Source organism: Corvus cornix, chromosome 12 (assembly GCF_000738735.6).
Source record: "Corvus cornix cornix isolate S_Up_H32 chromosome 12, ASM73873v5, whole genome shotgun sequence".
Taxonomy (NCBI): Eukaryota; Metazoa; Chordata; class Aves; order Passeriformes; family Corvidae; genus Corvus; species Corvus cornix.
The window spans coordinates 7,124,246-7,141,226 of NC_046342.1; the positions used below are offsets into that span (position 1 = coordinate 7,124,246).

The 16,981-nt window shown below is 37.4% G+C and overlaps 1 protein-coding gene across 6 annotated transcripts in view; it reads left to right on the plus strand.

Moving 5' to 3' along the window:
• The window catches only part of CACNA2D3 (calcium voltage-gated channel auxiliary subunit alpha2delta 3), a 396,804-nt gene that overhangs the window by 108,040 nt on the left and 271,783 nt on the right, over nt 1-16,981 (plus strand). For all 6 annotated transcript variants that reach the window (XR_005602956.1, XM_039558917.1, XM_039558915.1 and 3 more), the window contains exon 4: nt 13,771-13,830. Coding sequence is in view for 5 of the 6 variants with exons in the window: in XM_039558917.1 (XP_039414851.1) it covers nt 13,771-13,830 (60 nt within the window). In the remaining variant the exon portion in view is untranslated. The remainder of the gene's footprint in view (nt 1-13,770; nt 13,831-16,981) is intronic.

Here is a 16,981-nt window from a genome sequence, read left to right on the forward strand (position 1 = left end):
ATACTTTCTGTTAATTTATTTATTTCAGTAATTCTCTTGCCTTGCTCTATCAAGATGGTAGTTGTGACACACTGCTGGTTGGTGATTCCACCATCCCCGATTTTTTTTGCATCAGGTACACAGCCCAATATAAAAATCTTTCTGCTGAATCCCTGAGAGTATATCCTTTGTGCTGTATGATGGAATCCGGTTTTACTCCTTTTTATTTCAACTACTAAAGAAGCCCCAACGCTCAAAATATAATGAAAAATCCTTGTTTGCAAGGTTAACCATTGAAAAAGTAGGATACTGGTTAAGGTTGGCAGTAGATTATTTATATTCTGACACAGTTTTAAATTATTTAATAATTTTTCTTTAGAACTTCTGGCCTAATGAATAGAGCGGACTTGCTCAAAGGTTTAATCAGTGCTGCATGGGGAAATAAATTGTGCATTTAAAAAAATCATATTTTTATATTTTAAACAAACAAGTTTTCCTATGTAATATTCAACTTTATGTGCCAGGGCTATCTACTCAGAATGTCCTCCAGAAAAAAACCCCCTAGGTCTGATTTCTCCGATTCTATGCTAAGAAACCTTGTATGCAGCAATCCTAAAAGTTGGAATTTTTTCATGCTGGCTGAAGTTAAACCCAATGTTTTGTTCTTCACTTTGCTGGATATAAGATGCTAAAATAATGTAATAAAGATGTTCACTAGAATAGTATAATTTACATAAGAAAACTGTTTTTTTTTCTTTTGTTACAGACTATTGCCAAAAGGTGGCAGTCTTTGTCCCCAAAATCCTGCGCTCTCTAGGAAATGTTACGTATGGCAAACATAATTTATTCCTAGGTACACCAGATAATAAAAATTACTTTTTAAGTAGACACAGAGGGTAAAACCTCCTACATTTTGAAGTTTAAGTGGGACATAGCTATAGTTATATTTTATTTTGATAGTGGAATGTTAAATAACAAAGCTTGGAAGGGAGCAGTGATGGGGAAAGACCACTTCACAAGTAGTCTGCTGAAGAGCAAGAACTGCTTAGGTCTCAGATTTGGTTAGTGCCTGAAGTGCTTCATCTTTTGGAGATGCTGTTAGGAGCTGATGCTTTAGATCAGTAGCTTGCTGTGCTCATCAATCAACCCGATGAAATTAATAGAAACAATCCACTTCCGTTTAAATTCATGTTCAAGTTGTTGATTTTTCTTTACAAGTGATTCAGTTAGATCCAAGCAAAGCACAGATTGGTTTCTTACAAATTAGCCTAAAAAAGGCAATTGATGATAAATGATAACCTTGCTAAATATATGCAAAAATTTGGCTGTACGTTTTTTTGTTTTAAATTGTAGTTCTTTTGTTGTTGTGGTTTATTTTTATAGTGAGAGTTGCTCAGGCTGTGGGGGGAGGATGGACTTTTTGGCAGGGCTCTGTTAGACCTGTAGTAAAGCAAGGGCTTCCTCTACTTAGCTGAGGAAATACCTGAGTAGTCCAGAAAGTGTTCAAAAGTTAATAACATGCCAAGATCTATTATTGAGTTAAAAGTGAGGAAAATTAAGTCGTTTTAGGAGAACTTACCAGTGTTATACTTTGAATTCAGAAGTGTGGCAGGCAAATTTCTTGTCACCAATTGAAGAGCATGGAAGGAGTGTAAACTGAGCTGCACCTTGAGTTTATTATATATGCAATATCTCTCTATTACTCTCTGCCTAATTTTCTGAATCTCTCTCGTGAGGTTTTTCAGTCAATGGTTATCTCAGATCTTCTGCCAATAGTTACAATAGACTGAGACATTTTCAGATGAAAGAAGTCATTGCTCTGTCTTTTTAAAAAATTTATGGCTATTTATTGGTACTTACATTATTGAGGTCTTATATAATTTATATGGATTATGTGAGATATCAGAAATAGAAAAAATCCAGTTGGTGAGAACTCATTCTGAGCCATTTAAGTGTTACACAGAAGTGTTCTCCATTTCAATTTGCTCTTTATTTCTTCAAGGGCCTATGATGAAAGCCTAATTACTGAGCATGTTTGACTCATCTCTGTGTCCTGGTGTAGTGAAAACATTAATTATAAAGATTTGGTCATAGAAAATACCTTTCATTTCATCTTCTTTTCACTAGAAATATAGAATGGTTTGGGTTGGAAGGAACATGAAAGATCATCTTGTTCTACCCCCTTCCATGGGCAGGGACACCTTCTACTATCCCAGGTTGCTCCCGGCCCCGTCCAACCTGGCCTTGGACTCTTCCAGGGATGCAGCAGCCCCAGCTTCTCTGGGCACCCTGTGCCAGGGCCTTACCATCCTCACAGAGAAATATTTCTTCATGATATCTAATCTAAACTTGCTGCCTTTCAGTTTGAGGCCATTACCCCCTGTCCCATCACTACATGCCCTTGCACAAAATCTTTTTCCAGCTCTCCTGTAGCCCCTCTAGGTACTTTAGCATTACACATTTTTCATGACAGATATTGCAAATCACTTTATTCAATTTATTACTTTGGAATGGGTTGTAACTGTTAAAAGGGCATAAAAGACCCTTTTAAAAAGCTAAATCTAATATATAAGTCTTTGAGAGGTTGCCCAACAGATTTAATAACCAATAGATGATGGATTTTAGAATCTAACACTGCACAAACACACCAGGTCTATCATAAGCCCCTTTCAGTGGTACCAGTGGGGTTTCATGAAGGTCCGATCCAAGACTGGCCCTGAGTGTTTGTTTAAGGTATGTCCTGCTATCACCCCACAAACCCCTGGCTGGAGGAACAATCCCCCATTCTCATCCCTGCCTTTGGCCATGCTGTTGCCATGCCAAGGACAGATTTATTGAGGTGTGCAAAGTCAAGGTGTTCACAGAGGCTCCAGCCTGCAAAGTGAAGGCAGTTTCACAGAATAAGGATTTAATTAAAGGGAAGCCTAGTTCCATATGGATCCACAGAGTTAGCTTAGATCTTTCCATTCTCCTATTATTTCTGTGATTCTCCATTAGTGTGTGAGTTTTAGATTGAACAACCACAGAAGGCAAGGAGCATCAATGGCTATAGATCTTTATGGCCTCGTGGTTTGTTCATGGAAAATTGGTGTTTTGCACATGTTTCTCAGGGTCAAGTCGACTGAGACTTAAAACTGCTTGTAGCAACCGTAATGATCTCAGCGTTTTGGTTTTTCCCCCTTTGTTAGCACTTTGCAGGTTGGAGCACATTTGCTGGTTGTAGATAAATGGATGGTGGGAGAACCTGTGGTGGTGGGTGAGGGATTTCAGCCAGTAGAGGAAGCCAGCAGTGGGGGTGGTTCACAATTCTCCTACAGTCCAAGATAATGGGAAACTATTGTTATAATTTACTCACTGCCTCTGCAAACTTAAGTGAATAGCTTTTTTTAAGCTTGGTTGCAATCTTGGTTGTTACTTTTTGAACCTGCAGGTGTTGGCTAGCTCTGTGAAGACTCTTATTGTTCCCAGATGCATTTTAGAAGCACTTTGAGAGTCAAGAGAAAAAAATTAATAAAAAAATGAGAGTATTCTATGAAATTACTTCCCTAGGTCATACCAAAATCTAGAGGTGTGTCAAACTTAATGGAAAGTATGTGCTGCATTGCATATTTTACTTAGTTTTCCAAATAAATCTGCATACAATAATTAAATGGTGAATGTTTCAATTGATAAAAACTAATTAAGAGGTGAAAGTATAGCAATCTTTTAGTCACTAGGAGAATACAAGTTACAAGACTCTTCTTAATAAGGAACAAAACACCCCCTGGATTTGAACTCATTACCTTTACAAAGCAAAGCAGATAAGGTTTTGATTATGCAATGCAGCTTTTCCTTTGGGTTTGGGAATTTGCAATTTTCCATTAATTACAAGGACAGTTTAATATTGTTCTTAAATAGTTTGAAAAATAATATTATTACAAAAAAAAAAAATTTATAAAAATAATTAATGAATAGATGGGATGGAGTCTATACACGAATACAGACTTGCCAATCTGTATATATCATCTGGGACTTCATCATTAATCCATAGGGTACCAGCAAAACCTTTTAGATACATGGAACTGATGTCCAGTTACTAAGTCTGGACAAGTGTCCACACCGGAAAGTTTTTCCAAAATGTCCAAAACCAGAGAGCTTCAACATAGCCCATATTTCTTTTTTGTACTAGACCAGCCAGAATATACAAAACTATGAAAAGACTGAATTATCACTTAATCTGAAAGTTGATTTTATAATTATTTCCAACATTCTCAGAAACCAAGTCTCCAGAACTATAAAGTATGGTTCGGGAGACCAAAGAAGCTTGGAATTTTATCTTTGAACTTCATCTTTTTACAAGAGAGAAACCAGGGGAAATGCATTGGTTTACTCTTTTAAACATAATACTGATGTTCTTTTCATTAAGACTCTGTAGCACTTCTGTTCTTGGGAACCAGCTCTTGAAATTGGCAGGGCTGGGGCCTTGACACAAGGTTTTCTTTGAAATTCTGTTCCAGCTGGATCAAGTTTTTAGCATTTGGAAACTCCACACATGGAAGCATATGGCTATTAGAAATGTATCACAGCAAGACTGTCTGCAAGTGAGATCCTTTAAAGTTCTTTACACTGTGAATTTTCAGTACTGGGTTGAACAAGACTTTCCCCCACCTGGATCATTACTTTCTTATTGCTTGAGCCAGCAGCAGGCAGGGGAAACTGTGTCTTTCTCTCCTGAGGCACTGTCAGTGCATCCATGTGCCTTCTGGACTCAGGAGAGAGTTTTCATCTCTCTGTGCTCACATTAGGGCACTGGAAAATGGGAGGGTCAGCAGCCAAGTGGATCTGTTGATGGGTTTAGGAGAGGCTGAGGAAGGTACTGCCCCAAAGAGCAGAGACTGGAGAAGAATGAGATGGTCTAAAGAGACAAAGGAAACAGAATTGGACTGTGCTATGCAAGATATTCTAGATGTGCTTAATGAGAGTGCAAAAGGAATAGGGAAAATTGGAAATGGAAGTTGGCAGAGCGAGGAATTGGTAGGGGCCTAGAAAAGACTGGTCATGAACGTGCTTGACAGTGTGAACACCAAAGCTGTTATGAAGAAAGAATAATTGGTAGGCACTACAGAAGAAGTGGAGAATAGTATGAAAAATTTAAAAGTGGAGTTTGGGACACCTAATGTGACATTAATAAGCTCAGAATATGGAGACAGGAGTAGGAAAGAAATAGGAGTGTAGGTCTAGGGCTGTGCTTAGTAAGGAAAGGAGCAGAACTAAGCCATGGCTATGTTTGAAGGCAGAATTTGGTATGTGCTAGTATTGAATCCATGCCTGTTTAACCTGAAAGGTAACACTGGATTTCTAAGTCTTGGGTGAATGCTTGCAAAATCCACTACTGATCCATCTAGAAATGGATATCAGGAGCTTGCTACACATCTTCACAACAATGCTTTATTTGCCTCAATATCTATCCTAGAGAGTTCTACTTGCAAGAGGAAGTTGGGAAGGTTTTAGTCGAAAACTCAGTTTCATTTTCCTTTCAGTTTTTTAAAATTTTCCCTTTCAGTTAATCTATTGGCAATTGACATCCTGACCCTGTGAGAATTAAAAACCAGTTCAATGGAAATTGCATTTCTTGGTGTGAAAGAGAAGACAAGGCTCTGTACCTTGTGATCAAGTGCTGGGCTAGACAATGGAAGTAAGTCCCTGCGAACTCTGGAACTGACCTTTGTTTTGAGTAATAAGTCTTCAGGGATTTTTCTGCTGTTATGTGGCAGTAATCTGGTTGGAAACTGAAAGGAGGACAGTATATCATGACTGGTTTGGTTGAATAAGGCCACAAATTGCAAGATGAATTTGAATTAACTTGGGGGATTGAGCCTTAGTGCAGAGGTGAGGAAAAAGCTGAGTGAGGGAACAAAGCAAAGACAATTTATTGCACTTGGTCCGCCTAAATGTAAACAGAACAGAAACACCTCGACTTGTCCCAGGACTGCTGTCAGGAAAAAGCATTGCTTCAGGTGTCCTTTCCCTTATTGAGTGAACATGGGAATGTTTCCATTTCTCTTGAGCTCATTTGTTTTGTGCATACGGTGTGGGATCCGTGTCCCTTAGCTTCAACCACATAAATTTAAACATCTAGCGAAGAAATGAGTGAAGGAAAAGTTCCAAAGGTCTTGCTGTCTTTTATGAGCTATTTTAGAATGGGACATGCAGCACCTTTGGAGTTTTCTGCCTCTGCATATGAAGGGTGTTTAGGTAACTTCAGTGGAGAGGTGATTAACTTTGAAATAGATGAGGTTAGGTGAGAGAAATCCAACCAACAGAGAATTTTGCATTAAAAGAATTTACATGAAAACAGTTATCCCAAATCTTTCTCAAGTAAGATCTGCCAAGCATCCAGCAGTGGTGCTGAGAGCTGTCAGAGCTGAGGGAAGGCTATTTTTGCTCAACCATGTATGTCCTCACTGGCCTCAAATGCAGAACAGACAGTCTGTCATTATCCAAGCAGGAGAGCGATTGTGACAGTCAGGTAAAGAGTATGACCTGTGGCACCTTAAATGTGTGAAAAAGATTAATAAATCAGATGTTTTAATCTAGTGGTTTCCACATACAGGAGGGGAAAAAGGGTCATAATGACACATACAAGTTAGTGTTGACAATATATTTAAAGGTGTGTGTAAACAGGTGGGTGCTTGGACTCACAGGCCTGCTTCCCTTGCTTTTGAAAGGTGTTTTACAAAGTAACATTTTGATTAGATTTTAAAATTTATGTGGAAGAGAACAATGCACTGGTTGTGAATTATTCATTGAAAGCAGAACTTGACAAATTGTATTGCCATGTTGCAAGCGAAATTAAAAGGATGCATAAAGGTATTTCCAGAGAATTACACAACCTTGGGTGGATGCGTGGTTGGTGCAAAATGCAGAAGAATCTTCCTCTTGGCCCTGAGGCAGGAGAGGTGGTGGCTGAAGGAGCTGGTTGTTACTGTATCCCAGCCAGACAAATCACATTTTAAATATCCCTGGAACAGCTCTAAATTGTGTCTGCAGCCGAACTGACTCCTTGATGTCTGGGACTTACAGAATTAAAAGTATGGAATAAAACCCTATTTAACACCTCATTCTGCTCTGTGCTAGACATAATAACATGGTAGGAGCAGATTTGATAATCTGTGTTCCACAAATCTGCATATTTTATATCTGATATATTGGCTTTGTGCAGCCTTTTGAGCACTAAAGAACTTGGTACAAGACAAATGTGTTATCTTCTTCATATGGAGCCTTCCTTCCATGCCCTAGCAGTCTCCAGATGCCATAATTAAATATAGTGTTGGCCTAGTTAAGTAGAAATGCATCTAATTACTCCAGGATTGTCTCAGCCACTGTTAGGCAATGTGTGAATTTCATGTACTTTAATCCATTTACAGTTTCATTTCTGTTTGTCCAGCACTGTGCCAAGCTGAACTCTTGTTGCTTCAAAAAAACCAGCTAGCACTCTAACAACAATCAACCTGAATATCTGCCAGTTTTGAATGAATATAAGTGGATAATTGAAGTTATTTGCGATAATTGCATATGCTAAGCTTTTAATTTATTTTTATCCTTTATTTGTAATTTCTGCTTTGATTGTGCTTTGCTGCACTTAGTGTGGCTGAGCATTGTCTGGCTGGGTTGCAGTGGAATTTGATAGTAGTCATAGAGCAGGCAGTTTTTGTATGGCATTAGTTGCAAGATTGATTTCTATCTTAAGCCACAAGCACTAGGAAATCGAATATCAAGATAACAGGCACTAAATAATTTTTGGTGCACCTTAGTCACAGCAACAGCAATTTTAGTGATAAAATTTCCTAGAAAATACCTCACAGCTGAGGAGAACAACCCAAGGAATAAAATATGCTGCTGGGCTTTCTGAAAAGAGGAAACTTCTGTGTGTTTGTGTGTCCCTGTGCTCAGGGATTAAACCAGCCAAACTGCCAGTCTGGTGTCATTGCCCTGTCAAAAACCTCGTGTGTTTCTGACAGGAGTAAATGTTCCTCCAAGGTCAGCATGTATGTCTGATGCTTCTCCTTGCATTATGGCAAACACTTATGCAAAGCTTTTTGTGATAAAACACTGAGATTTGGAAGCCTGTTTGCACATTGGGCATTCATTGCTATCTGATGGGTATGGGCTTGGGAAATAATACTGAGACAGAGGAACAACATCAAATACTCTCTCTTGGCTTCTTTGCCTTCTCCACTAAATGAGATGTGAAAGGAGCAAACCCCGGAACTCCGAGGGAAGTAAGGAGGACCTGCAGCAGAATTAGCACCATGCCAGAATATTACCTAAGCTCACTTAATGCTAATAAATCTTGTTCTTTCTCAAAACAGCCCGAACTTGTCAGAAGTTTCCAAGCACCTGCAGCCTTACAGATTTTCTGGAGAGGAAAACCCCTTTTTCACGTCAGAAATGAACCCCAAAATGGGGAAGTCATAGGAAGGTACCTGGGCAATGTTTCTAAAGTTTAGTGCCCTATTGCTGAGTGCTCCCACATGCACGGCGTGGGCTTCTCACAGAGAGGCCAGTGAAGAAAATTGCTCTGATAATGGAAACACAATCTCGTTTCTCTCCCAGGAATACTTTCAACTGCTGAACTGTGTTTAAATAGTTATCTGGAAGCACTTTAGGGAATATTTTTGGCATGTTCACAGCTCAATTACTGTAAATTTTGATTGGAAATTAGGCATGCAAATCAATAGTAGGGTTATTAAAATTGCACTGAATATTTCACCTGAAGAAGGGTAACTATTTGTAGTTATAAGTATTTTCTGTATACAGAAAACTGATGTTTCAGTGTACAGAAGGCTGCTAGTTTTTGGTTGGTAATGTACTAGAAATCTTGCTACAAAATATGAAAGAAATAAAGTTTTAAAAACAGGCATAGGTTTTCCTTTCTTGTTATCTGCTGTTTTTCTTAACAAAGTTCATTATATTTGATTAAGATAGAAATCTTGGTTACAGTTCCATACATAGGAGTCAGAGGGACAAACCTGTTAAAGTTACACAAATTATTGTTACTATTTTTTCTTCCAAAACACATCTCAAATCAACCTCAAAGTCATATTCAAATTTTTTAGGAACCTCAAACAGATCTGATGCCAAGGCAAATAATGAGAAAGTTCTTTAGGGTTCAGGGCTATTTTTCGTAGTTAGTTGAATGCATTTGATGCTGGACTATAAGAGCAGCCTACAGGTTTATCTACATTTCTTTAATAACTGTGATATCCCAGTGCCTTTTTTGAAATGAAAAGTTATTATATTGATATTATGGGACATACACTATTTATGTGTTGGACTGAGATGGTACCAGTACCTAGCTGACACTAGTTATAATTAAATTAGAGCCATCTTTTATCCTTTTTTTTGTGATTTGTAGCAGTCTGGTTTGCAGAAGAGCAATTTTGAGAAGCATTTCTGGTTTTATGTGTTGCAGTTGGTTCATCTTAGAAAAATAGAGAGGAAACAATGCAATATAAATTTTTCTGTAAGATTTCATAGCTGAAAAGAGAGAAGAGCATAACTTCACTCAGCATTTATGGATAAAGATTAGTAACCCTCCACAGTTTAGGAGTTCAGAAACTGTTTCAAATTTGGTTATGCTTATGAATTTATTTAATCTAACTTCAGAATGGGATTCTAATGAAAGAGAATCATTAAGAAGTAATCTAAAATCTTTAAAAAGTGCACGAAAAGAGAAAATATCTCAGAAGCTAAAATAACTACCCTATCCTCTGGATGTTTGTGTGATGTGTTTTTCTTAAAAATGTTATTTACATCTTTTATTTTCACCTTTCTTTCCATTTCTGTTCCTTTTCCCTCTTTTTGTTGGATTCTTTTTTCCCCTCATTCTGTTTCACCTTTCCTTTGCTATCCCTATAACAACCTAACTTCAAAGAGAATTTGTCTGGGAATATCCGTTCACTGAAATTATAATATAATTTGTCAAGAAAATTACCCAATTCAGAGATAGCTCAGTGATTTATTAAAAAAAATACTGTGAGGTAACAAACAAATTTTCATCTCTCAGCTTTTTCTATGTTGTTTGTGATATCAGTACCACTGAATATACCAAATATAGACCTTCTGGTTTGGTGAACATTTGAGGTTTTTTGTAGATATGTTATTTGTTCATCTTTTGCTTCATGCCCTGTTTTTATCCAGGTTCCATTGTGATATTCTGGGTCAGGCAGTTCACCTTTCTCATGTTTATGTGTATTGGGAAAGTTCTAAGGATTCGTTCCTTAACTGGGAACCTCAAGAGAGCTGTGTGTTAGAGCCTTATAATTGCTTTATCTAAAGATTATGTGCTGCCCTTCACCTGCCTGCCCATGTGCACATAGACAGTTTTCCACATTTAGGGCTAAATTCTTCTGAAAACAATCTAGAATGGTGTAGCTGTACCAATTCTCACTCTGTGTTCATAATTCATTGCATGTAAGTGCATGCAGAGAACTCACAATTCCCTTCAGGATAACCACAGCTTGGGAAGCATTTACTTGCTACAGCAAGGATTTGAGAGTGTGGTTACTCAAATGAAAATATATTGGCAATTGTATTAAGAGTGTCATTATGAACTGTTAAGCTAAAATTGCTAATCATGCTAATGTTGAGAATTATTGCTAGATAACTGCTCAATCATTAAAATATTTTAAAAGGGGTTTTTTGCCTCCATATAAAAATGTTGCAGTATTACATGTGGTTTTTATATTTTTGCCTGCAGAGTGCTAAGGAATTTTTTCCATCATGCTTCATCCCTTTGGGGACTTCTTTAAAAAAAAATCCAATCAAAAACTCCCCTCAAAACACAACAAAAACCCATGAAACATTTGCATTCAATTTCTTCATTCTGATATAATTTGTGTATATCCACTAATATGTCATTTTGTGGAGTTGGGCTTATTATTGGCTTCCCTTTTCTGTAACTGTCCCAGATTTCTCATGGTCTCCTTCATAATGGTGTTGAGATACTTAAAGCAAATTGTGGTTAAAGACTGATACATAGAAAATGCAGCATATGCTTGTATTGTTTTCATTTCATGTACCAAACGTTTAATTTTTTATTTAGCTTTGTGAGGGCAATGCATAAAATATGCTTACATATTTGCTCCTACAGCTTCAAGGAAAAATTCCTATCAGTAGACAGTTCACTTCTTTGTCATTGAGTTTCTTGTAGAGAATGTTGCTGAAATGTACATTAAAAAAAGTAACAAGTGAAATCTTAATGAATAATTCAATAAAATACCAAGCATTTTCATTTCTGAGCTGCCCTTGTTACCAGATGTTTCTACTATTACCCGTCTTATGCTTCTCTAGTTATTTCTTACATGTGGAGATAAATCTTAGTTTAAATTTATTTCACTGAGGCAAAAATGTAATTGAAACACATTGGGATCAATACAAACTATATAAGAAGCCATGAATTATTTTTCAGCCCGCCAGGTACTAATATCTAATATCACTGGTATCTCATGAAATACAATAATAATTTTTCTTTTGATGAGTAAGTAAATATTTCAGCACAGAAAGAAAAACCATGGTTTTCTTTTTCTTATGAAAAATTCTTTTCTGTATGAAGAATTTTTTTGATCTTTTACTTTTTTTCTCTCAAACTCATCAGTCATGAACTTTTGTATCAGGTGAGCACAGAGTAGTAATACACCTATGGGCTTTATTATAAAGGACACCACATCTGCAGTAATGCATTGAATTAGAGTAGTTGTTCTACATAAAAGGCCTTTTCCATACTTGAAAAACAAGGGCTAAATTTGTAAAATGCTTTCAGCAGGCCACTAGCATGCTAAATAAAGATGGGCTTCTGAGAACGTTCAAATGTGTATGAATTTGTTTCAGTTTCTGTAAGGTTTCCCCCTCAGAGGAGTAAATTTGTGTTACTTCCCTTTCTAGGCTCTAAAGACAAAAGTTTAGTGGCTCAAATGAACGTTCATTAATGTTTCACATTGCAAGGTCTGTTCTTAGTACTGTTCAAATAGTACAGGAGTAGTGGGAACAGCTGCACAGAAGTTCACTGTTTCCTCTGAAATGTTTTTCCACGGATCCCCCTCCTGCAGCAGATTGGGATGCATTGTTATTGATGGGTTCTTTTACCCCTGTACGTGGGAAGGTGAGCTTGGACATTTTGCCAGTTCAGTTCTGGTTTGATTTGCCCAGCATTGGAACCATCTCAGTTCAGTTCCAGTTTGGGTCAAAAGGGTTTGCTGTGACCACCTGGGTTTTCATGGGACAAGATGTTTAAAGCTGGAACCAGTCAAATGTCAGGGATGTACTCCCAGCACAGGGCTCAGGGAAGGTGGCCCTTTGCTGGGCTTTATCAGCCAAGGTATCAAGAGTGTTTCTAGTTTGTAATCTCATGTTTGAGATTGTAATTCTGCACCAAAGAAGAGGTCTGGAGAGCCTCCCCACAGGGTGTGCAGGGAGGGGTAGAAGCCCAGCAGAGGCCCCAGGGTTTTGGAGCTTGTGCTTGCTGTGGGTAGTGGAAGGTGGGATGGAGCAGTGAAGGAAGGCTGGGAATTGCCACTGCTCCTCAGACCCTGCTGAGCACAAACCCTCCCTGCAGCCCCTGTGGTTCTGCTTAAACTGTCAGTGTTCTCCTCAACCATTTTTCTGCATTGGCAACCAGAAATATTTTTCTTGGTTCAGTTTCCATTATAGTTCAAGCTGTATAGCAATCAATATGAATTCTGATTTCATTTTGATTTATATCCAAAGAGTTGATAAATGTGCAAACTGTTATGAAAAGGGGGAAAAAAAATGTGTGCACGACTGCCCACTCTGCATATCGTTAATGAGAGTCTGGACCTCGCTTTGTGATGTAAAATATTTGAAAAATATCTATGTGCACCAGTGCACATTCAGCAAAGTAAATAAAAGTCATGTACAGGGTATTCTTTGTTTGATTTTGGGATGTACATATATGAATGTTCAGGTAGATTAAATAAAAAGTAGGAGTTCCTCCCATGGCTAAAATACTCTGAAGTATAAAGAACCCTGAGTAAAACCTTAGAAAGGGTATAATGTTATTTCCCAGCAGAATATCTGCAGCAAACCCCTCTATGAATTAAATGATTTGGGTAGCTCTGTTTTGGTGCAACCTTGTTTTTTTCCTGTCAGATGATAACGGTGAAGAACAATAACTACTACAGGGAACTCTGGATATTGCTAAGAGGGTAAAACCACTAGAGAATTGCTGCCATTCAGTAAATGTTACTTCTGTAATTGCAGAAAAATCTTGTGGTAATGTACCATGTTAAGGTAGTATTTCATATGTTCAGTAAAAAAACCTAGTCTCTATTTTTCTTATCATTTATAGCTGATGTGTAATTTAGAAACTCATTTTTATGTCAGTTTCTTGAAATCAAGTGTGTTTGAAATACCTATTTTAATGTTAAGGAAGATTTGAAAAGGGCTGCTATGTGCAAAATAAAGTCCAGCGTGAAATAAACTTTATTTTTTTTCTCTCAAAAATCATTTCAGAATGGGAGCTGCAGGAAGCTGAGCACTGATGGGAAAAGTGACCTTTTTATTTCTTTATTTATTAATAGTTGAGCAGTTGTAACAGTTTTGTACCACCAGCTGTGGATACTGAGGCTTTAAGAAACTTTTTTAAAAAAAATCTGTATCATTTATTTGTATTCAATGAAGTATGAGAGCAGATGGATTGCACAATGCTCAAAAAATCTCTGCTTTTGTACCAGGTTATAAAATTGTTATCCATTATCTCAAAAACACACCTTTTTTTTTTTTTTTTTCCAGCGCCTTGTTGAAGCTGCAGAAGATGCTTACCTGAAACATGAATTTGATGCTGACTTACAGGTAGTAAATAATTACTTTCGTGACTGTTTTTCATCAGAGTATATATAATGGTTTATACAATAGCTTGCTTGAAGAGCTGCTGTAGAAAGCCAAGCATGTGAGTAATAGAAGGATGCTGATTACAGAAAATGGAATTAATGAAGGCTGTCTCAGTATTTTGACAGGTTATGTACTTAGCGCTTGTGTGTTGGGACACCAAGCAGGTGGATTTTACTCTTTCAGAGATTTCATTTAAACTCCCTTGCATATCTGAGCAGGTCACAATTTTAAGCACAGCAGTTAGCCTCGTGTTGTGTCGCTGCAGTGTGCTAGTAAGGAATTGCTCTGCAGAGAGGCGAGTTTGCACATGGGGTGGGACCCACAGGGATGGGATTAAGTATGACCTTGATTTGTGCAAGTGCTCTGTGTTTGGATCCGTGTCTAGAGCAGACAATGGTTTTCCTCTTTCCTAGGAGCCCTTAGAGCTGCACCACTGTTGTGTGTTGCCTTTAGGAATAACACGGGAGGGAGCAGCACCGTGGCAGCTCACAGCTAAAAATGTTTAAAAGAAAAGCCTTTGCCTGAATAAGACGCATAATTAAAAAAAAAAAAGGCTGATTTTAGAAACCGAGTAATTTAACCCGACATTGAAAGTTTAACAGAAAGTCTTACTCGGTGCTTAGATGAGTAAATACCTCCTTACCTTCAATTGAATTCCTATATCCATGGTTCCTTGAATGCCATGTTAGGTGGAGTTTTGTCTACTTTGCCTCTACCTAGTTTTAATTTTAAAACTTTCTGTGAATGTTTGCCATAAGTCTATTTAAATTTTAAGCTTAAAGAATTAAAGGAAACAGAGGCTTTTTCCATAGATATTTTCCCATACGTGTATCTAAGAAATAAACAGATCTGTTAAGTTCTGTTTTCAGATTTTGCCATGGTTACTTCCTCTAATCAAAACCACTTTATTTTAATGAAAATATGATGCAAATTACTGATTTCTCTGCAGAAAGAAAAAATAGAGTAAACTTATCAGAGCCAAGCATAAAAAAATTGAGTTTAGAAGGCTGTAATACTGAGATCTGTCAGCCCAGGTTCGAGTAAGGATGAAATGAGCACAGTGAAAATGATAATTCACATTATTGTTGTATATTCGAGGAGTGCTGGGTTCTGTATTCAAGTGCTTTAGAGTTCTATTACTCTCCAGCCTTGCAGAGGTGTGCTGTGTTTCATTTTGTTGAACTTTAAGCCTTGGAGAAATAGGAACTGTTGTCTGAATAAATCAGAAACGCACTTCATAGAAGATGTTTTAGAGGGCTACAGTAAATGCTTCTTCACTGCAGGACAGTTCTCACTTTGACAAAGTCCTTTTTTTTTGCCGGGGCTCTGCGATATTAACACTTTCAGGAAGCCAGTTAAAAGCCATTTGTGTCAGCAGCATTAACAGGACAATCAAATCTTTGTGTGGAGCTCTGTTGTTTATTACTGTCACGGTCCATTAAAGCTAATCAATTGTTAATCTTGGTTTCAGCGACCCCTTTGCAACCCTTGCTGGGTGATTGTTGTTCTTTATCAAAAATCTCGTAATACCATCTGCTCAGTATAAAGTAATGGCCGGGATGATTTGATAGTGTACATTCAAGTGAAGTGGGACAGAAGGCTTATATAATGTACAGTGTATACAATTCTGCTATCAAAGAGGAATTTTTTGGCATGTGTATTGCTTAGGCTGACGTGTGGAAGATGGGATTAAATGCTTTCAATTAGTGATATGTGATATAGCACCAGCCTGTGGTCTTTGTGCTCAGATATTCTAGAAATTCAGAAAGCCCATAAAGGAAGTAGTTTTGCTTTTTATTTGTCCAACATCACCTTCTGTGTCTTGAGGACAGCATAGATAGTATTGTTTTAGTACATAAAAATGATAAAGGGGGGAAATAAAATTGTATTAATATTTTTATTGACTGTAGAAAAACACCAATTTAAAGAAAATAATAACTGTGAGGGTTCACCTTTCAGACTGCTGGTATTCTCTTCAGCAATGCTGAAACTGTATTACTGGGTTAGACTAGACTCGATCCCTTCTGGGGCATTTTTCTTAGTAACATTATTAGCTTTGTCCTTAGTTATCCAATAGGTATTCTAATCAATATACTGTAATTCTGTGTAATGGTCTAAGCACTCAACTATCTATCCCTGGACTGAATCTATTGGCACCACCAACCTTGTAGTTAAAAAATAAAATTCCAAGAGAATTGAAAGGAATAAATCAAAATGTTTGATGTGATGTTTAACTCATCAGCATCATACATTGCATATTTGAGTAATGGCCCAACTATGAATCAATGAAAACAGTCTTTAAAGATTTAACCTGCAATATTTGGGGTTTGGGTGATTCTTTTTTTTGTTTAGGGATATGAGGTTATAAGGTAATAACCATCTAAATGCTACTTACATTTGAGTCTCAGTCCAAGGTTTTCTTACCTCATGGATATGGGTGTAAGTCATTCTGTGTTATTAAATACTATTTTCAAGTTTATAAGTGGAATTTCTTTAGTCATGCCTAATGTATTTGGGGATGTAAACTAAGTTACCATTTGTATTACTGCAGCAAGTTGCCCTGTCACAATATATTCACAGGTGTAAATAATTGCTCCTCTCACTTCTTCCTTTATATGGGAATGTCTGTGCTCACCTTTGTTTAAAATGAAGCCATCTCCCTGATTTTGAGACTTTAACATGATGGAAAAACCCCCAGCAAAGAGGTCAACTGCCAAACTCATATACCCAGCAGGAATATTGGCTGTTGCATGTTTTGAAGTGATCCTAAAATTATCCTTTAGTTTTCTTGGCATAGCTATTTGCCAGAGAAAAATTTTTAGAGAAAGATAATAAAGAGAGTGACATCTTCTGATAGGAGATGATCTTTAAAAAAAAAGAAAAAAAAAATCAAGTAATTTATAATTATTGTGAACTGAAATTTGGCCTCCTAATCTTTTACTACCTCTGTGCTTGGGTGTGTGTTTCTTAAGATGTGAACTGCCTTGTTATGGCTCACAGAAACACTGTGGGGGATTTGGTGTTCAGACCCATGAAGAGGGTCTGAAGTGCAAACCTCTTCCCTGGATCTGTCATGTACCTAAAAATTTGTCGCATATGCAGCTGATACAAC